The sequence below is a fragment of the Martes martes genome (assembly GCF_963455335.1).
Source record: "Martes martes genome assembly, chromosome: 15".
NCBI lineage: Eukaryota > Metazoa > Chordata > Mammalia > Carnivora > Mustelidae > Martes > Martes martes.
In genome coordinates, this window is record NC_137903.1 from 4,063,283 (window position 1) to 4,084,251 (window position 20,969).

At 52.7% G+C, this 20,969-nt stretch overlaps 1 protein-coding gene across 1 annotated transcript in view; it reads left to right on the top strand.

Annotated features, from left to right (window-relative positions):
* Positions 1-3,294: 3,294 nt before the first annotated feature.
* Positions 3,295-20,969, top strand: part of CADM3 (cell adhesion molecule 3) — a 29,068-nt gene continuing 11,393 nt past the window's right edge. Inside the window, exon 1 of the mRNA XM_080824174.1 lies at positions 3,295-3,401. Within this exon, the coding sequence (XP_080680300.1) occupies positions 3,320-3,401 (82 nt within the window). The 5' untranslated portion in view covers positions 3,295-3,319. The remainder of the gene's footprint in view (positions 3,402-20,969) is intronic.

The following is a 20,969-nucleotide window of genomic DNA, read 5'->3' on the forward strand; positions in this document are numbered from 1 at the left end:
ATTCACCTCTGGGCGGAGGCCCCCTCCCATCGGGAGCAGGAGCAGCCAGCGTGGGGAAAGGAATGCCCAGAGCCCACACAGCTGCGTCTAGCCCAGCACCGGTGCCAACACATTCCACACCCCCAGCTCCCCAGGCTGTTGCTGAGTGGACAGGAGCATCCAGGAGCCAAAACCCGCCTTCTCCCTACCCTCCTTCTCTGCTTCTCCCCCTCCCCCAGCCTCCACTGTAACTACCAGCTCTTTAATCCCACAGACAACCTACTCCACACTTTGTGCAAGTCTCTTGGAAATGCATATTGTGTGTCATAGCATTTAGAGTGGAAAGTAACCATAGAGCTCATGACCCAACATGGATACTTTTATTTTACCTATTTACATGATGGAGATAATCCTTGTAGGTCAGACCGGCTTTGCAAAAACTCTCTACTCCCAGTGAATGGGACTGAGATGCTCGGTGTGCATGCATGTACAAAGGGCATTAGAATGATTATAGGCAAGGAGCTATTCCCAATGGAGACATCCACATCCGCAGGAGAAACTACCCTTGCCCCCAGAGACATGCAGGAGTGAACAATTCCTCAATCTGTATGCTGCTCAGAAACACTGACGATAATTCTCCTTATTCCTCCTGCTCCCGAGGGGAATATCCGCCTCCCTATCCAACATGGGTAACCCCTTTACTGTGCACCTGTGTGATCATGGGAAGTCACTTAACTTCTCGCCTCATCTTCACCCCTTCAACAAGGGGCATTGATGAGGTAATCTTGAAGGTTGCTTACAACTCTAATACTCTTTCATTCTGTAATTCTAAAAGCCAATGTCTGCTTCCTATTCCCAGGGCCTAAAGTGCTGCCAAACCGATGCTGATGATGCAGAAAAGGGAAGAGGAACCAGTAGGAAAAGAGCATCCCGGAGTCTCATGTGCTAGCTCTTAATAGTCCCTCCAAAACAGCTCTCCCCTCTCCTCCCACCCTGGGTCCTCCTCCCTTGCAGTTACAGTTGGGGGAGGGGGGAGCCGCGGACCAGCAGTCCATAGAGAAGGAAGTGAGGACAGGCAGAAGGGGATCACAGCAGAGCAGCAGATGGAAAAGATGATTAGTTAGAGGAGCTTGGGACCTAATCCCCTATCCTGCTGCCCCATCCCGCCCATCCCCTCTTACTCCCGCGACACTCACCTGTCCTCTCTTGAGCCCACTCAGATGATCTCTAAGGCTTCTACCTCCAAAGATAATACTCTTTACCCATCAAGACCTTTAACTGGGAAAGCCTGATCCTTCCCTTCTGAAGCCCCATTCTCTCTGAAAACACACCCACTCCTTTTTCTCTGTAGGACTAAACTCATGCCAGCCTGGTCCCGCCACTATCTGAAAGCCCGAACTTCCCTTTGGGCCTCTCCTCTCTCTTGCATCCTGGTCTGTACAGCCTTCAACCACACTCTGTCCCCCTCCATTTTAATCTCTCAGAGATTTTAAAATGTCAGGGAACCCCAGGGAGCAGAATGGTTTGGAGTCACTGAACTAGGGGAATGCAAGCAAGTCAGACAGCCCAAGGTGGCCAAAAACTTCTGCAACTAATTCCAAATAACTACCCAGACACTCAGGAAACATGTAAGAGGCAAGAAGAGCTCTTCTCCCAGAGACCCCAGACAGATTCTAGAAACAGAGAAACACCGGGGCCGCATTCTGACCTCCTGAAGGAACTTGCCAGAGAACATTCACTGGCAACTCCATCAGTGACTAACATCAAAGAGAGCTTTCCTGATTATGGAGTACCTCCCCCATCCTTGTCCTTGAACTACTAGGGGGCAGACAGCTGAGCCCATCCCAGAGGGCTGAGAAAGACTGTCAGAAGGGGCAGAGATGACCCAAACATGAAGGATCCGCCTGGTGAGGCACAGTCCCAGTGCAGAAAGGGGACCGGCATAGGGGTTAGAAGACATACTGCCCCACGTCCTAACCAGACATTTGTCAGTGGGACCTGGAAACCTTGGAAAGGCAGTTAACCCCCATCGCCTTAGCTGCACTTGTATAATGAGGGGTTCTGCCAAATGTTTTTAAAGAATCCTTACATAGCTCAAATTCTTTGATTCAGAGAGTCTAAGATTTGGGGCTGTATACCCAAAACCGAAGCTTGAGCAAAACTGACTTCCAGGGATCCCTTTCTGAGATGTACCAAGAGTCTTCCAGAAATACACAGGTCACACAGAACAGCAAACCCTAGGGACTTGGGACCTTGCAACTAAAAGCAAGTGCAAAGGCCCTTCGCCCTCATCCATCTTACATCTGGCCTCAGGGACAAGAGCCGCATTAGCCACAGAGGCATGGCTCCCTAAAGACCATTCACCCTAGAATCTTACTTACTAAAACTTGAGAAGAACGAGCTCCTCCGGAAGACTGAGAAAGAAGCAAAAACACTGCGGGGAAGGGCTGGGAGTGAAGGGAGGGCAGGCAGGACTAAGGTGAAGCTACAGAGTTGCTTCGGAGGCTGCTTTCTTGGGCAAGACTCTGGAGTGGGTTTTAGAGGGGGAGTCATTTCTTGAACAAGGGGTTGAGGGAAATGTGGATTCCCATGGCCTGGGGGTTTGCTGGAAGAAGCCTTTCAAGGGAAATTGCCTGGGGCCGCACATTGTTGCTGGACAGACAACTGGGGGGCTCTTGGGTCAGAGGAGCTAGGGAGGTGTGCCTTTAGGAGAATGGGCAGGGTGACTGGCTACCCGTGGGGAGATGTCGCTGGGCAACACTCCTGATAGGGCCCCCCCCCAGACTCATGGGGTTCCCCAGTTGCCAAAGGAGGGAGGGCGGGGCTGGAGGATCTCTGGCTAGTGGGCACGCCCTTGCCCAGGCCTGCAGTGGCCGCTCTCGCCAGCTGGCCCAAGGCCCTGCCCGGCTCCCCTCCTTCCACCCAAGCCGAAGAGGGGTGCGAGCCCGGTCCCACTGCTGAGCCGGCTCCCTCCCTCGGCTCCACACCCGCGCCCGGCTGGCGGAGCTCCCGGGGGAGAAGGTGGACGGCACCACGAGGGCGCGGAGGGGGTGTGGGAGGCGGGGGGAGTGGGGAATGCGGCAGCTCGGCCCCCCCGCGACCAGCCCAACCCCCCGCCGCCCCCCCTCCACCTCCAGCGGAATGGTTTGCTCCGAGCGCCCTATTTAATCCCCGCGACTGCAGCAGCGCCGGCTCCCTCCCGGTCCCCGCCTCGGCCCCGGGCTCCGAAGCAGCTCGGGGGCGCCCTGTCGGTCAGCGTCGTTGCCCACCCCCTGCCCAGCCCCCGCCCCCGGGGACCCAGGCTCGCCAGCGCGCAGCGGGGAGCCGGCCGGGACGCGCCATGGGGGGCCCCTCCGCCCTGCCCCTGCTGCTGCTCCTCGCCTGCTGCGGGGCGCCCGGCGGGGCCAACCTCTCCCAGGACGGTGAGTTTGGGTGGGGAGGGGGAGGCGCTGGGGTGGGGGGATACCGGGGCGGGGGCTCCGATCGCAGCGGGGCGGGGGGAGCCTGTGGGCTTTGTCTGGAAGCGGGGTTCCAGTCGCCGCCGCCGCTGTACCCGGGTGGGTCTGCCCGGGCATCCGTGTCGGTGTGGGGCTGGGCTGTGCCGGCCGTGCACCTGCCGTACGCCTCGCTGTCTGCGTGTGCACCGGGCTCGCTCTGCTCGCAGCAGCCCGGGCTCTGGCTGTGCCGCTGTCCGTGTGCGTGTGTCTGGGTGTGCGCGTCTGTGTTGGTGTCTGCCTCTGCGTTTCTGTGTCAGTATCTGTGTGTATGTCTGTGTCAGTGTGTGTTGGGGGCGGAGTGAGATCTGTCGCCGGTTCAGTCAGGGCGTGTGTCGGGGGTTTGTGTATGTGTCTGGAAGGGTTGGATAGCCAGTGCAAACCCCCAAACTGCTGTATGCAAACATCGCCCCCCCCGCCCGCCCCCACCAGCGGCGCAGCTCCGAGTGGGCAGGGAAGGGGGCCTGGGTGAGGCTGCCGAGGGGGGCGTGGGCAAGGAAGGGGGGGGGACTTCTCCTTGGAGCAAAACAACAACACAGGGCGGGGGGCCCCAGGATGGCAGTATCCCTAGCGGTGGCAGCAGCTGGGAAAAGAAACCCAGACAGGAGCGAAGGAGGTGGGGGAAGGTTGGGCAAAAGGAAGGATCAAGATATTTGGGAAGGAGGATGCCGAGAAAACCCAAAGCTGTCCTGGGCTAAGCACTGATTTTGCCAGATTTGGGGTGGGGTAGCTCACCTGGTCCCCTTTGCCCCAGGTGGGAACTCAGACCTTCTTGGGTTTGTCAGGGAGGAAACAAGGAAGAGAGTGGGGGGAGCAGGGAGGCGGGGCCAGGGCGAGGGGACTTGGGGAAGAGCCCCTCCCGCCCTGGACCAGGCTATGTAGGTCAGCGCTGTGGGGGCCCCTCGGTTTTCTTAAAGGCTGCTAACGGTTCACGGGGTGGCAGGGTACAGTTTGTAGGGAGCCCAGGAAGGGAGCCACGGCTCTGAGCCTCAGGTCCCCGGAGGAGGGAGGGCAGGCAGTAGAGGGACTAACTAACGGAATGCATCGCCTGGTCTTCTCCGCCCAGTCGGAGGAGGGCTGGGCTGCCTTGGGGGAGAGGGGACAGGACCTCTGCGGAGCAAAGGGATGTGGGGAGAGTGAGGGAGAGGGTGGTGGCTATGCCCGGACAGATGCCAACGAAAAACAGAAAGAACCGCAGGGGAGGAGAAAGGGGAGGCGGCTCCTGGGCTATGGACCCAGTGGCCAGCAGGGATGGGCAGAGGGCCAGGGCGGGGCGGGGGTGGAGAGGGGAGGGGTTGAAACTGGGGAGGATGATGTAAAGAATTTCATCTGAAGAAAACAGGCGGAGAGCCAGGGAGCCGGAGGAATAACGGCCCCATCTCCCCTGACCTCCTCCCCCCAGCCCCGTCTCCATCCCCGTAAAGGAGCTTCAGTTGGGATGAAGACGCTGGGGATCCCCTCCCTGTAGCTGGCTGGCTGACTCCTTCCACGCCATCCCCATCAACACCCCAAAGGGAGTCCCCACCCCAGTCACCACAGAGACAGCAGCCCCTCCCCTCCGTGGAATCCCCTTCCCCAGAGAACTGCAGTCATGGCCCTACTCACTGAGGAAGTGAGGAGAGTCCCAGGGGCCTGCTAGGTGCAAGGCAAGGAGAGCTGCTGGTTGTGCGTCTCAGGAATGGTTCTCTACTAGGCCTCGAGTTTCAGCTACAGCCCCTGGATTTCTCATCCCGCTGGCTGCATTCAGCATAGGCAGTGTGACCCCAACCTGCACCTGTTCAGTAGTGGGGATGGACGGTCCCAGCCTGGGGCCCAGAGTCACCCCAGAAAGCTGGGAGCTCTTCAGCTCTAGGACATAAACATCGTAGAACGGAGTTACTCTGTATATAGCCAAGTCTCTCTTCACCAAACCCAGTATTATGTCTTGGCCCTTGATTCGGTGGCCCGGCACTTACTTGGATGTCGGGTTGAGAGGAAGAGAAACCTTCTGCCCTCACATTTATAAACACATCCCAGCAGTGCTGGAGGGAAAGAGTACAAGGCACTAACTTGGGAATGGAGAATTTCCAGAGGAGGGGTCAGGAAGTCAGAGATGGGGAGGGAGGTCTGTTCCCAAGGAAGAGTCAAATGAAGTCTCATTTTCCTTGTAGAGTGTTATCTGTCTGGATAGTGGACATATGTCTGATGTGCAATGTCCTGGGACTTACTGGTGTACAAGACATACAGCCACACACAGTCTTTACCTAAATTAATTCCACCTCTTAATTTCTGGACCTAAAAGGGTCAGCTCTGATGCAGGTGGTAGTAGTTTAGATCTGAGGCTCATGGGTGGTGGTCTTGATGACCATTCTGACCAGGATCATGCAGAAGGTGGGTGTGGTACCCCCGACGTGGCCTGGGTCCCCTGGCAGAGGGCAAGGCAGTGTATAGTCTCCCTGACGATGTTTGCCCAAAACGAGATGCGACATAAAAGCATGAGCACAACATGCCCTAACACATGGAGGCTTGAGTGGCCTCGGGTGTGTGGTGGAGTGGCTAGTTCCACGCAGAGGAAGGGAAACAAACATCAGTTGCTGCTGGGCTACAGAGAGCCCTGGAGGAGAGCACGTTTTGAGGATTCATAAGGCTGAACAGGAACTGAGAGGCTGGAGAAGGACGGGAAATACTATGGGAACCTGACCATTCGTGCCGTAGCTGGAGGCCCAGGACCTTTTTGCCCATTCAGTTTGCCACCTGCTCCTTCCCTCTCACATTTCCCCGCTAGTCCCGGCAGAAGCTGGCAACCCCAGGTTTGGTAGGTAGGAGCTCCATGAACTTAATGTGTTCTGTGGTGGTCTCTGATAAGCAGCTCAAAATTCAACACTGCGACCAACCTTCCTTGGGCTCCTCCTCCAGTCATTTCTGGAACCCTGGGAGCTGAGCAAGTATAGAGGATGGGTGAACAGCCTGACTTTCCTTCAGTCTGTAGCAATTTAACCTTGCTCTGCACTGCCCCACACATGAATATCTTTCCCTTTCCAGTGACCTTCTGTCCACTGCCATCCATTCTTCAGCCCCCTGGCCAGGTGCCCAGTGTAGAGCTCCTGCCCAATGTGCCGGAGAAGTCCAGAAAGCATTCACTCCAGAGCTGCCCACGGGTCTGCTTGGCAGACCTCCTCCATCCTGCTTCTTCCTCCCTGCAGCTGTAACCATTCTGTCCCTGTTCCCATGCTCTCCCTAGTACAGCTGTAGCCCTTGGGAAGGATAGACATGCGTTTCCTGGCACTGAGAAGTTGAGGCCTTCAGAGAGAGGCTGGTGTGGCAGGGATCTGTGAACTCCATGCAGAACCAGTCTATCTGATGAGGGTTCCAAGCCGTGGCATGTCCACTGGCCATCCAGAGCCCCACCAAGAGCTCTGCCCCAAGTTCTCTCTGGCACTAGGCAGCACTGCTGGTCAAAGGATTTTTTTCTAGGACTAGGACAGTGGTTTTCTCACTTTTAGTTTTGAAGATGTGAAATTCCTTTATCACATAAGAAAAACAGATCAAGGGAGAATTGCTCTTCTTGAAAGAGAGAAGATAGACCTGTGGCTCTTTCACCCTTCTTCCTATCTCCCCCCTCTACTCCCAACAATCCTGACACCCGAGTGCTCTGCTGCACACAGCCTGAGGTCCTCTGCCCTCACCTGACAGCAAGGAAGCCTGCCCACTGCCCTCAGATGCTCTCTCTCCTTCTTCTTCCAACTGAGGAAGACTGGAGGTACAAGTCTAATTTCAAGAGTGCCTTGTTGGAGACATTCCCTCTTCACTTGGAGAGTGACTCACAGTCCTGCAGCCATAAAATTTCACAGATGGCATCTTTCGGGTGTGCTGGTCACTTTGCAACAGCAGATTGGTAGTTGTGCCATTGTTCTGTAGATCTTGCGATCTGACGTTGGTACTCCTCACCGATAGTACTTCCTTATAGTCCACATACTATGCAGAAGGGGATCAAAAACTGCTTGCCCTTAAGTCACATGCTAGGACCAATATTTCCACAGTTATCACTAAAGAGATAAATCCTCGTGGGGGGGGGGGAGCATTGGCTGTGAGGCATGACATTCTTTGTTGTTTCCTGCTTCAGTAAATTGTTCTATGATCCCTACTCTGTCATCTCCTTCTCAGTAAGGGAATGTGACCTAAGGATGGTGACTTAGGTTGCAGATTCTCCATGAAAGCAACTGGTGGCCTGGACTACCTCCTTACTTGACCACTGAATGAACCGTCCCCAAGGCATTAGAAAGTTTTGGTAATTGTATCTCCTTCTCTCATTTTTCATGTTAAAATTTAACATTTCCTGTTTAACCACTGGCTATAGGCCCATATACTGGAACATTCTGTTTCCTGGATGAGATCATGTCCTAGAGGTCTATGCACAAACTCTGAGAACAGCAATCCCCATGGGAATGCTTATAAGAGATAGAGAGAAACAAACCATCAGAAAAAGAGCCCGAAGAAACAAGCCATCCAATAAAGATTCAGGTCCCTAAAAACTCAGTCAAATTAAGAAAAAAAACCCCAAGCAACTATAAAATAGAGAAGAGTTAAGTCTCTGGGGCCAAGGACCTGCCTCTTTCTCTAGGATCAGCAGTAGTAATGATTCCTTACAAGGTTAGAACCAGCTGGTGCTCAGAGTTCCTATAACCCAAGTGAAAACCCAATTCAATCCTGTTATAACGAGGAGATCCATCCCTTCTAGCACTGAGAAGCCAAGCCTTCAAGAGTCTCAAAGCTACTGAGACTTTTGCAAAACAGAGGTTTAGCAAAGCTATGTATTCTTCATTGCAACGACAAGTACTGGAGAGAGAACTAGATTTGTCCCTTTACCAAAATTTCTCTAAGTGTAAAGAGACTGATCAAATGTCCCAGCTATGTCCTGAACACAAATGCCTTCCTAAGAGGCGCAACCCATTCCTCTTTCCCACGATGAAGACTTCCCATGATGAAGACTGGACTGTCCATGGCAATTTGGGGAAGGTTCAGGGCACCCTGACTCTGGCACATCTCACAGCCTATCTGATGGTAAGACACACTTTGGCTTTCTCATGCCCTGGTGTCTCTGAGGGGACACAGGTCTGTGGAAGTATTTCCATCATTAGAAGATACTTTTATTCATAATTGACTGTGGCAAGTGAAAACCCCCTCCACCACCACTAATACCCAGGTAATCATCATAGTTACTAAGGCTCATGTTGACACACTCAGTCTGGTGGTGGTCCTCACTTTTTTTTTTCATTTTATTTTATTTCTTTTCAGTGTTCCAAAATTCATTGTTTATGCACCACACCCTGGTCCTCACTTTTTATATGATCTTGGATATATATAGGACAGGTTCGAACAAAGTATTTCAGGAGGCCTTTTAGAGCAAGTGATGGGTATAGCATGATCCTAACAGAAGTCCTGATGTCTGTGGTTTCAGTCTGACTTCTGGAGAGCTGGATGCCTTAACCCATGATCCCTGTTCCCCTCTGCTTTTTGAGGAAGGAACTGGAGCTCTGAGCTCTCCATGGTGCTAGCCCCCACAGCCACTACAGGCTCTCTTTGCTGCTCTCCGTGGTCCTGCCCTCCCTCCAGACTTCCCAATTTCCACCTTTCCTAAGGTGCATCTTTTCCCCTCACCACAAACACATATGATCTTGGCTATGATCCCTGACCTGCTCCACCAGGAAGAGGGGACCAAACCTTGAGATATACATATGAAAGGTGCTCACGACCACCTAAACAACTGTAGGAAGGGGACAGAAAGAGCAAGTGACCCTGAGGTTGAGAAGAAGAACTGTTTGAAATGCTCAGGAGACGAGGGCCTACGGTGACCTCAGATGGCCTCGGAAGAACTGGATGTTTTCCCATATGTGGAGTCATAAATGAAAACAGAACTACAAGTAGTCCTGTTTCAGATTAAGACAGTATTGCTCATACACAGTAGTACCACATCTGCCCTGTAAGTGTGGAACACGTAAATGTGCCCTCCGCAGTTTGCTAAGTATGCCCCTCTTAACACCACTCTGAGCCTGATGACCAACTCAAACTGTCCTGTCGCAGTGCTTATTTTCTCTTTTCCCTCAGCCTTAGCTGTGAATACAAAGATAATACATACTGATGAGTTATCCGAATAAATAAGGGAGGAATTTAATATATGAGAGGCACCAAAACAAATACCAAAACCCTGACTCACATCCCCCATCTTTACAACCATCTTATCCCAGAGGCCAAGTCCTTGGCCAAATCTCAAGAGATACGTCTCTAAACTGGACTCTGCTACTCTTTGGGGGTATCTGCCAATGCTGATGACGTCATAGGCAGCTAGGAGCCGAGAATGCTCAGCCCCTGCCAGTCTGAGACTAGACAGTTGGAACCACACAAGCTTATCTTCCCCTACATGCTGATTTCCCCATATCAATTTCTCAGTAATAATTCCTCTAAGAGTTAACACTGGTGAATGACCTACAGCAGAATCTAGTTGGGGAGGCAAGCTTCCAGGATGAATTTCCAGGGCCCCTCTTCCATCTCCTCATGTGAAACAAGGAGAAACTTCATTCCTCAAGGACAGGTAATGGAAGTGATTTATCTCCATGAACGAGCCTTCAGGAAGACAGAAGTTGGGTTACAGTAACAGCTGGAGTATCTGCTATCTACTCATCTCTCTGAGCCCCCTGTCCTCATGGGCAGCGGACATATTTCAGAAAGGATTCTAAAGCAGAGCTTCCAATATTTTTTTCAAAATGTGTATCATTCTTCTGCGCTGAGTTCCTCCCTCTGGGATTCCTTAAACCTCTCTCTCCCTGTCTCCTAGAGATCTCCAGGAGAGTGATAAGAAAGCTAGACAACAAAAAGAACTTAAATGTAGTCTTCTCTAAGGATTTATTTTTCCTTGCCCGAGCTAGACCTGCACTAATTGTGTATTGATTGCTAATTATAAGCACCTTTGGTTCATTTACTTCCAGTTCAGGGTCAGGAAGGTCAGATGCATCACCTTGCCCTAGGGGAAAAAAGGAACAAGAAATGAAGGCTGCTCTCTCAGCCATTCATTTCTAAGCTAACCACTACTTAGCTCTGCACTTCCTTCATATAATCCCAGATATTAGCTAGGCAGAGTGGGGAACCAGTACTTCCAATACCAGATTTCATTGTGAATATGCAAATCCTGGCTTCCTACACTTATTTGTCTTCTTCTGTTGCCCCGATTCGTTGCTTCCAATCCCGATTCTAGAATTCCAGCCAAAGCCTCATGGTAAAAAGCTCCAGAGGGTGAACTGGCTTCTAGAGTGTCTGACTGAAATACCTGGTACTTCTTAGAAACCCAGCAAGACTCTCATAATTACACTGACGACAAGTAACTTGAGACTTAGCGTGGCTTAGGTCAACCTCCGAAGAGCCTAGAGCCAAGTTCTTTCCTTATTATGAAACAAGGGGCCAGTTTTGCCATCTGCTCCTAACCAGTTGTCCCTCAGCAAATGCAAAAATGACAGTAGGACAATTGTATTCATTCTTACTAACTCTTACTCTAATTCCTGAGGATGAAATCTTTCCAAACACATATTATGTGTTTTCTCCTCTGATCTCTCTTCTATCATCTCAAACAAATATAAAAACCACCACTACTAAGCCCGTGGGCCTCACATATCCTCATTTATCCTCAATTGCTGCTTCATGCCAACTCTCTTCTGGTTTCCAAGCCCTGGAGTCCAGTGTCAGTGACAGATGGCCTAAGCCTCAGCCCTTGGGAGGAGAGAGGATTCTGTCCCTCTCCTGGGGAGTTTGAGCAGAAGAGAGAGCCTAAATTCTGCTTTGGGGAGAATCTCTGTGTTTAAGCCATATGGTTTTCTGGAAGTAAGGGGTTCTGACTAATAATGGGCTGCGGAAAAGGGTTCTGTATCTGGGTCATAAGAAAAGCTGTGTTTGTGTCAGAAAAAAATAAAAACAGAGATACAAATAGTGAAAACTCTAGTGTGTGATGTGTGTTGAGGGACACATGCTGAATGAGAGAAAGAGGGTAACTCGGTTGGAATATATGTACATCATGGAGAACAAAAACTGAGTACATACCCTCCTCAGAGAAGGGACTCCGTGAAGGTTTAAGAAAAGAACAGGAGATCTGTGAGTCCCCGTTGTGGGGACCGTGAAGTCTGTAGCACGGAAGAATGTGTCTGTTTCACAGAAGCGCTCAGCTGCCCCAGGAAGGGCCAAGTCAGGCTAATTGGACAACGTGCCACCCTCTGGAAAACACATTTTTTACGTGAAAAAGTGAAAGGAAGAGATGAAGTCTGTTAGGACTGAGGGAGGGGGCCTGGAGCAGTGTGGGTGTGCAGAGCGGAACATATTTGTCTTCATGTAATGCTCCTCGAGGCTGCCCTGAACCCTCCAGCCACACCTGCCTCTCGTGATGCAGTGGAGGGAAACAGTAAAACCAGAAGCAGCAGAGATGAACGCTTTCTTGCCTGACTTCGAACAAGTGAAACTCTTCCCAGCATTGTTATCCCCCACACCAAGCCAGTGGGCTGAGGTATCTAAAGTAGGACTTTAGAGCCAAGGAGAGTACAAGAGCCTGCTGAGAAAGGGAGGCCGTCCTTGCACCCAAGCAGCCTGAGGCTCCGAGCTCAGACTGGGTCCCTCAGGGAACCCGCTCTTTACCTCTCGCCCGTGCCCCAGGCTACCTTGCCCATTCCCAGTCCCTCTTTTTCCGCAAACATACTGTCCAGTAATCTGGTGGAATTCTGCACTCGTGTACTCCCCCCTGCCTATGTTAGGTGTCCTTTCCCATGTATGTTCCAAGATGGGAGAATTTTCCCCAGTTCTATTCCATACGTGTGAAAGCAGAAAGGTAAATTTAGGGGAGGGGTATGACGTGCCTGCCCCTGGTTCAGGGGGGACATCTCAGAGTTCAGACAAAGCCCGGCTTCCTGACTCGTGCATCAGCATGCAGACCCCGGGTCCCACCTGCCCTGATTTCTGCGTGCGTGAGCGTGTGTAGGAGGGGAATGTGGAGGTGGGGTAAATGGACGCTCCCAAAATGGCTCAGAGCCACTGTCAAGGGAGTGATGTCATGCCCAGCCTTGCAGGCTTACCTGAGCAACAACGGGTGAGACAGCCCCCTGCACAGACCCGGGCCGCTCTCCCAGCATCTCCTCCCGAGGCATCCCCTTTGTTCTGCCTCATCTCCTCCCAGCCTCTTAGTCCGGAACACTAGATGCTTGTCCCCAGAACACAGCCCAGTCCTGCGAGGAAAGAGCTCAGCCTGGGGAGGGGCTCTTTGGGGATCGGATCCCCTTCCTCTCTGCCTCCCAAATGCAGTCCTTGCTACAAGGCAGTACTGGCTACAGAGGGGCTTGTTTCTGTTGGGGGCCAGCCCGGGGCTCCCTCCCAGTGCTAATGCACCGAGAACACTGACTCAATAGCAAATCAAAGCAACAGCTGTCCCCACCTCCTTCTCCGCCACCCACTTCCCAGTCTCCGCTCCTCGGAATCTTAACTAAGTCTCTGAGGGGCCCCCTCAGCCTACCACAAGCCCACTTCTGCCTCCAGATTTTTCTCTCTCCTGAGCTCAAGAATAGGACACGCTCCTCTGCTTTCTCCTCTCTCGTAGCTGTCCCCCTCCTCACGGCCAGCCCTGCCTCCCGCCACTCTCCACCGCCAGGGGCCAGCACACGTGTCTGCGCACACAGCCTGTCCTCAGTCAGCCTTTTCACAGCTAAGGGCAGGGAAGTGCCTTCTGCCTCTTGGTGTCCTCTCTGGGGAGACATGGAAGCAGCCAGTAAGGCCCTGAGTCTGTGAAGACGCCATTCTTCACGGCTGCAGGAGCTCACACCTCATCTCATCCCACCTCTAACCTGCCTGGCGTTTAGGAGCCTTCCCTGCTTTGAGGTCCAGGGTCCTGGGGGGGGACTCGCTACCATACAGAGATGGGGAGCAGAGAGGGTAGATGTCACAGTAAGTAAAATCACACCAGCTGGTAACTCAGCCTCTGAATCCCTTGGCCCACAGGACTGCAACCAAATGACAGTAACCACTGGGGACGGGCTTCTAACCACGGGTTCCACCGACCACCTGTGTGACCTCGCCCAGGGGCCTCGACCTCTCTGAGCCCTGGTTTTTCTTCTTTAAAATGAGATTTGCACTAGATGCTACTTTGGGTTTGCGTCACCTCTCAAAGTCTATGCTTCTAAGAATGATAGAGGAGAAAATATTTTGGGGAAGATTAGGCATAACAGAAGGAAGAAAGGAATCACTGTTTGCTAAGAGGGGGTCAGAAAGGACATCGATTCCATCCTTTGTGTGGGGGAATCAAAAAGATTTTAGGATTAACTACCTCTGGCCATTAGGGGTCAGTAGAAGATGACCAGATGGGTTTTAGGAAATATACAAAATGTATTTATTCGTGACATATTGTAGTTTGGTACTTTTTTCTAACATTTGGGTAAGATAAAACATGTGGAATAACGAAGTTTGCTTTTGGGGTTTTCGGGAGTTTTTTGGTTTTTTGTTTTTTGGTTTGGTTCTCTTTTTTTAGTGAAAAGAGGGTTAACACACAGATAAGCTTTTCATCTTAACCCCACCCTCCCACCCACCACAGGCGAGCTAGCCAACGAACCCAAAGATTCCCTCCTCCTCATTCAGCCTGGAAAAGCTTAGCCACACACCATTCCAAGCCCAGGAAACAAAAGCCTTTCATTTTCCATGACCTGCTTAGGATGGAGCCAAAAGGCATCTGCCAACGTTCAGTAATAAACCTGTTGGAGCCTGGACCAGCCCCTTCCAAGCCTAAATCTCTCGGATTATCTACTAGCGTAGCATCCCTGGTTCTGCAGATCTGAACCTCTTGGCCACGCTTCAGCAGGCCACGGGGCAAATCAGCATAACAGGCACTTCTCTAGCGAAGGTTCTCTTTCCCACTCTGTTTACCGTCTATTTTCACTGATATCCTGCACGCCTCCTGGGACAGTAGAGCAAGGCTGAGAGAGTTGTGCCTTCTGGGCCCGAGAGGCTGCCGGGAGCCGGAGGGAAAGGAGGTAAACAAGACTCCAGGAGGAAAAGCCAGACGGCGGCAGAAGGAACGGAGGGGGGAGGCGAGCAGCGGGGTCTCGGTGGCCCTGCCGCAGACAGGGTGGAGGGGAGGCCGAGGTGACGGAGGCAGGCTGCTGGGGCATGACTGAGCTCAGAAGTCCCACAGGAACCATGAGCTGGAGCATCCCTGAGCTCAGCCAGGTCACCCTTTGGGCGATCCTGCAGCCTGGGTGGGGACAGAGGCCGATCCCAGTGGAGCCGCAGAGAGAGCAGGAAACATACCTGGAAAGACAGAAAAATCCCAAATTGACAAAACTCCCACCTCTCACGACCCCAGCTGCTGTCTGACTGCACTATAGTACGGAGAGAAAGAAAGAGAGATTGAGAGCTCGGGGGAGGACAGAGTTCGAAAGGGACAGAAGGTGGAAGTAAGAGTTTTTCGACACTCAGGCCCTCAGCGCCCTAGACAAGAACCATCACGGTAACATCAGCAGAAGTAGCGTAATTCCCAGCAGCACACAAGGAAGTGTAAAAGTATGAAACAAATTCTTTTTCGATCAGGGTGTTGTGCTCCAAAGTCTCTCGGGTCAAAAGGACTCCCCCCAGATCTCAGAGTTAGCATCTAAATCAGGACTCGCACAGGACTGGCCCACCTTCCTCCAGATACAGAATCGGACATTCACTGTTAAACGTGAGGCTCTGGGCACACAGCAAAGGTCCAGGGGCTGAGTTCTAAATCGGATTTTGCCAGACCCATTCTCTTCTGGGTGTGATCCACACATACACAAGAATTCACTAGTAGCTCAGGTCAGGGAGGAACCCGAGCGAGATCCCCTGGCCGGGGCGCCTCACAAAGGGTGTGGGTAAATGAACCTAAAAGTGGGTCCCTTCAGTATTTTGGGCCACAGCCCCCAGTGTGTTTTTCCCTTGGAGATAACACTCCTCCACCCACCTGTCATGGTAGTCGTGAGGAATAACAAGTAGGCTGGGATGAAGAATATTTTTAACTGTGGAGTTAGAAATGCTGACTCATCACATCACCATCACCATCACCATCATCATCAACTCCTACTCAGGGAGCTGGTTTTCTCTAGTCAGGAAAGCGAAGCTCTGGACCCAGGTGTCTGCAGGGCCAGCAGTTGCGACCTGGGAGCGCTTCGTCCCTGTCCCCCCATCCCGCCTGTGACCCTGTTCACGGTCCTTAGGGCAACGCACCAGAGATTCCCAGAACAGACAGGGCAGGGAAGACATGAACCGAGCAATCGGGGCTCATACTGGCACATTCTCTCAGGCTTCCCTCCTAGCGTCCCTCAGATGGGAGACATCCCACATTGCCATTCATTGGCGTCGCTCATTTATTTATTCAATAAATATTTATTGAGCGCTTACTCTTTGTGAGGACATGTGTTATGAGTGAAACCCTGAGTCACAGGTAGCGCTGCGCGTCAAGGGCGCGCTGCTCAGTCCCCAGTTCCCACCTCTGCTACTCTTAATGGGAACAATCCATCAGAAGGACATGGGTGGGGGAAAGGGCTACTTTGTCCTTTACAATGCCGGGAGTCCTAAAGATACACGAACCCACGGGTAAATAAACCAGGAATTAAGAAACCCCCAGGGCAGCTGAAGGCAAACAAGACACTCTTTTGGTTTTCAGCCCAGACACTGGAGTCCCATGAAAACGTGAGAGGATTCTGTTGGTTTTAACTACACACATCTGCTGCTTGGTTAACGGAAAAGTCCCCCATTGTAAAGCTCTTGGGGGTAAATGAAGTATCCCCCAGAGGTATAGATGAAGCCACATGAAGAAATCCAATTAACAAGGAAATTCGGCGGGTGTAAGCCATCCCCTCACCACACAAGCCCCCATTCCCAACTTGCTACATTGTTACATTGATCATTTTACAGATGTGCCTGTGAATGTTGTTTCATGAGCCACCCCAGCCAGCAATGCAGGAAGGAATCTTGACCCCTAGAACCCCTGTTCTCCCCCCTACACATACACACACACACACACACACACACACACACACACACATAGAGGGAGACAGTGCAGCAGAGATGTGCATGAAGTCTGGGCTCTGAGGTCAGAGGGGTCTAAGTTTGACGACTGTCCCATCCCAACACTTACGGGCTACGTCATGTGGATGAATTACTTAACTTTTCTCAGTCCTCGCCAACTCATCCTTAACGTGTGCATGATAATACCTGTTCTGGATAATGATTATAGAGCACCTAACTTGGGCTTTGACGCACACAAGGTGATCAATAAATATCGATTCCCACCCTGTTGTAGCTCCTAGAGCTTCAGCCTCAGGATGGTCTACCCTCTCCTTTGTCCTATTTCTTCCTCCTCCTGTTTGGTTTGCTGTTCCCTCTCAACTGGCAGAGGCTGAGCCTAGTTCTCACAACAGAAGATGCTCAGCATCTTGGATTCATTTATTAAATATGTATTTATTATGCCCCTCCCATGTGCAGTATGCTGCATTAGAGTCAATGCTGGATACAGAGATGAATCAGATATCAGCCCCACCTGTGGAATCTTTATAGTTTAGAAGAAGGGAAGCCAAACTTCCTGTGCCACACAGAGCAATGCACAACTTAAGAAAAGTAGATCAAGTGTTGCCACTCAGAGAAGCCAGAAGCTAGTTCCATCTGGGACAATTAAGGAAGACTTCTCGGAGGCAGTGCCACAGAGGGTAGGCTTTGAGCACTGGTGGAGCTTAGATGTATGAAGATGGGTGGAGGGCATTATCAGCAGGATTATGGTAGGAAAGGGAATGTAGGCAGGAAAGCCAAGGGTTTATAGAAAACTCAGATTGGCATCATGTCTGGGATATGGGTAGGATAAAGGAAAAACAAAGCTGGAAATCACAAAGGCATCAGACTTCCCAGGATCTCGAAGGCCAGCCCAACACATCTGGGTATTATGTGCAGACCATGGGATTCAGTGAAGGCTCAGAAGAAGAAGGACCGTAAGGCCCGTTTGAATAGAATCTCCTCACCGCGTTTCCCTATGATTAGCCTGACTTCTCCCCCCGCCCCGCCGTGACACACACACACAAGGGGCTCTGTGGTCCAGACTGCACTGCCCTCCAGTGTCCCTGCCTGAGCAGAAGGTCAACTGTGTTCACTGCAGAAGTGTCCGATGCCGCCCTTTCCGAGGGCTCCTGAGCTTTCCCTTGCAGCCGGAGTGCACGGAGGAATCTACACTGACGTCGTAAATGAACAGCACGATCTGAACCCAAAGTCACAAGGCCTTTGCAACCCTGGGCATAATTTCTGCTACTTATCCATGTTTCTGTTAATAGCATTATAATCCCTCGTCCGCTGCTGGAGGCCATTCCGAATTTATCATTACAGGTGCACAATGTTATAGGAACAGTAAGGAAACTTTCAGGCATACAGACAGTTCTCAAGAGAAGATGTGAGATCAGAACTAGAGGGAGAAATATCACTGCAGCAGGCAAAGAAAAAAAAAAACATACACACACACAGTTATATGTTCACCGGCTTCTTAAAATGCTACAAACTAGACTGAGTTCCCTGGAAATCTACAGACAATATAGGCCATTTATTGGAGAGTATCCGTTTTAATTATCAGTCCCCTCATCTGCACCATTCAGTGTGGTTTGAATGGCCTACCTTGCCATGTCCCATATTCATCCTACGGAGGGGGAGAAAATGCCAGCAAAAGCCGGGAGGAGGGGAGAGACGAAAGAAATAGAAACAGGGGGGAACACCGAGGGAAGGCAGCAAAAAGCACAGAGAGAAGGAGCAGGAGAGTGGAGACGAAACCTGCGCCGCCGCCGTCGGGCAGATCCATCCCCTGCCTGACTGCGAACACACCAACAGACCCAGCACAGCACCAGGTGTGTCTGAATGAATGACCAGAGCCAATTTAATGCACCAGGAACCCCATCTGCCCTAAGAGCTGAAGCTACGAAGCTGAATAGGGTCAGGCCTCTGCTCTTCACCAGCTCGGAGTTTAGATGGGGAAACTGATCAGCAAACAAGTGGACAGCGGCACAATGGGCAGAAATGCCACACGAAAGAAAAAGGAGCTGCTGAAAAAGCTTTGAGAGCCCCGGGGAGAGAGAAAGCGGATTCTTGAGAGGTGTGCTGTTGGTGCGCCTCTAGGCAAGCCAGGGGACCTCTCTCAACCTCATCTCTAAAAAGCGATTGTTCGGCTGCCTGTCTCTCAAGGTCGTTTTGTCAGCCAATGAACCGGTGGCTGAAGATCCGCCCTGAAAACTGAAAAGTCGTGTGCCAAAGTTTCAGATGGCTATTCCCTCCGCTCACCTGAGCAAAGGCCTGTTCTGTGCCCACTGCACACAGCACCAGGACTGGGGGTGGGCATCTGAGCACCGACTCCTCTCTGGCTTCTCCTTGTCCCTCTAGCACCCCAATCTGCCTTTCCACCCCCTGTGTCCAAGCACCCACAAATACACAACCTGGAAAAGAAGATGAAACACTCACCAGCGTCAGGTTGCCTCCAGCCTTGAAGTCCGCGGAAGGCAGCAGGGCAAGGGCCTGACGCGGGGTGGGGTGGGGTGGGGGCACTGCAGGGTCTGAGAGCCCCCCCACCCCGTGCCAGCACTGGCCACCTCTCCGGGCAGCCTCAGCCTTCCTGCCTCCCTTCCCCAACACTTTGCCGCCTGCTTCTCTCCTCGGGCTGCAGGTGCTCCGCTGGCTCGTCTCTACTCTCCTCCCCATTTGGGCACTGGGGCTTCTCCTCTTGGAGATGTTTTCTCGAATCTCCTGGAGGGTGTGTGTGAGGGCCCGTGGAGGCCGCTGACCCTCGGAGGCGCGCTCTCAGGCCCTGGCCCCCTTCCTCCGCCTCTCCCCTCCCTTCCCCTGCTCTCCCCGCCCCCCAACCTGCCCCTTCTCCCCTTCATTCGAATTCCGCAATGTCCCCCTCGTCCCGCTCCCTATCTTCAGGCCCACTTCTCAGTCTGGCCTCGCACCCCTGGCCCGCATCCCCGACCCTGCGTTGCACCGCGGGGGCAGCGCCGGCCAGTCCGGTTCCCGCGCGCCCGCCGCTCTGCCCGCCAAGTTCCCGCGACTCCCGGCCCGGGACGCGCGGCGGCTCCGGACTCTGCTCGGCAGCCGATGACGTCACTGAGGCTCGCGCCCGTGATTGGCTAGTTCTGGGCGGGCGGCGGGAGACTCGGCCGGCTCGCGGGGCGGCTTCCTTTGTCCCCCCGCGTCTTCAGGGGGAGCCGGGGAGCCGGGCCCTGGCGCGTGCGGCGTGTGTGCGGCGGCGGCAGGGGCCGCCGGCCGGGAAGACCAGCGGAGACTCAGCCCCGGGGCGGGCTGCGGCGGGCGAGGAGCGGAGCCAGGGGGACCAAGCGGGCAGCGGCCCGGGCGCGGGCGGGAGTCCCAGCCGCGCTCTAGCAGGTGGCCGGGGCGCGCTCCCGGGCCGCCCGCGGTCCTGGGGGCCTCAGCGGGAAAGCCGCGGAGCTCTGCACTTGGGGTCAGGCTTACATTTCCCGTCTTCGCTCTTCGTTTGTATGACCTTGGGCAAGTCACCGCAGCCTGTTTCCACGGGGCAAAAGGAACCAGCGCGTTGATTCCACAGGTCTACGAAAAGGGCTAAGAGAAAACTAATTAAGAGCAATCTAATTGTTAGATCTGTTTGCTATTTTAGTAGATAATAAGGTGTAGCCGAAAGGATCCTGGATAAGGAATGAAAAATCTTCCTTTATCTTTCCTTTTCTGGGATGACCTTCACCAAAGTCACTTTTAACCTCTGTAGGCTCCATTGTCCTCATCTGTAAAGTGGGAGAACCGGACCAGAGGACCTTTAAGGTCTCTTCTGGCTCTGACGTTGTATGACTGACCGGTAAAACTTAGCATCCTCCTTTTATCCCGCCTTCGGAGGAAGAGCTCACTTCCTTCTTCGGGACTCTCGTTAAATCTCCCCCCTTGTCAGAAACCCACCTTCTCTTAGGGATCCTGGCGAACCTGCTTTTCACGAAGGGCCTGCCCTCTCCCCACCCCCAACCACCAAAGTGTCCCAGACCGTAGCAGCAAATAGGTAGGGCTCATCCTTGATGGAGATTCTCTCCCCAGGCTACTGGCAGGAGCAGGATTTGGAGCTGGGAACTCTGGCTCCACTCGGCGAGGCCATCAGCTCCACAGTCTGGAGCAGCCCTGACATGCTGGCCAGTCAAGGTGAGAATCCAGGCCCCTCATCTCAATGTCCCTCTGTCCCCTCAACCATCCTCACATCATCTCCCACTCATGTTGCCTCTGCCCTATGTTCTCACTCCCCTCATTACCACGCAGCTCCATCCGACATCTTAGTCCTTAGTTCCACACCACCAACTTCTCTCAAACCCACGCCTCTTCCCTACTCCAGTGTAGAGCCCTCTGTATCCCCTCCACCTTTTTCCCCCAAAGTAAAATGACTCCAGGAGGAGGGTATTACTCAGAATAAAGAGGTTCTGGAAGACACAATCGAGGTAGAATTCTTCA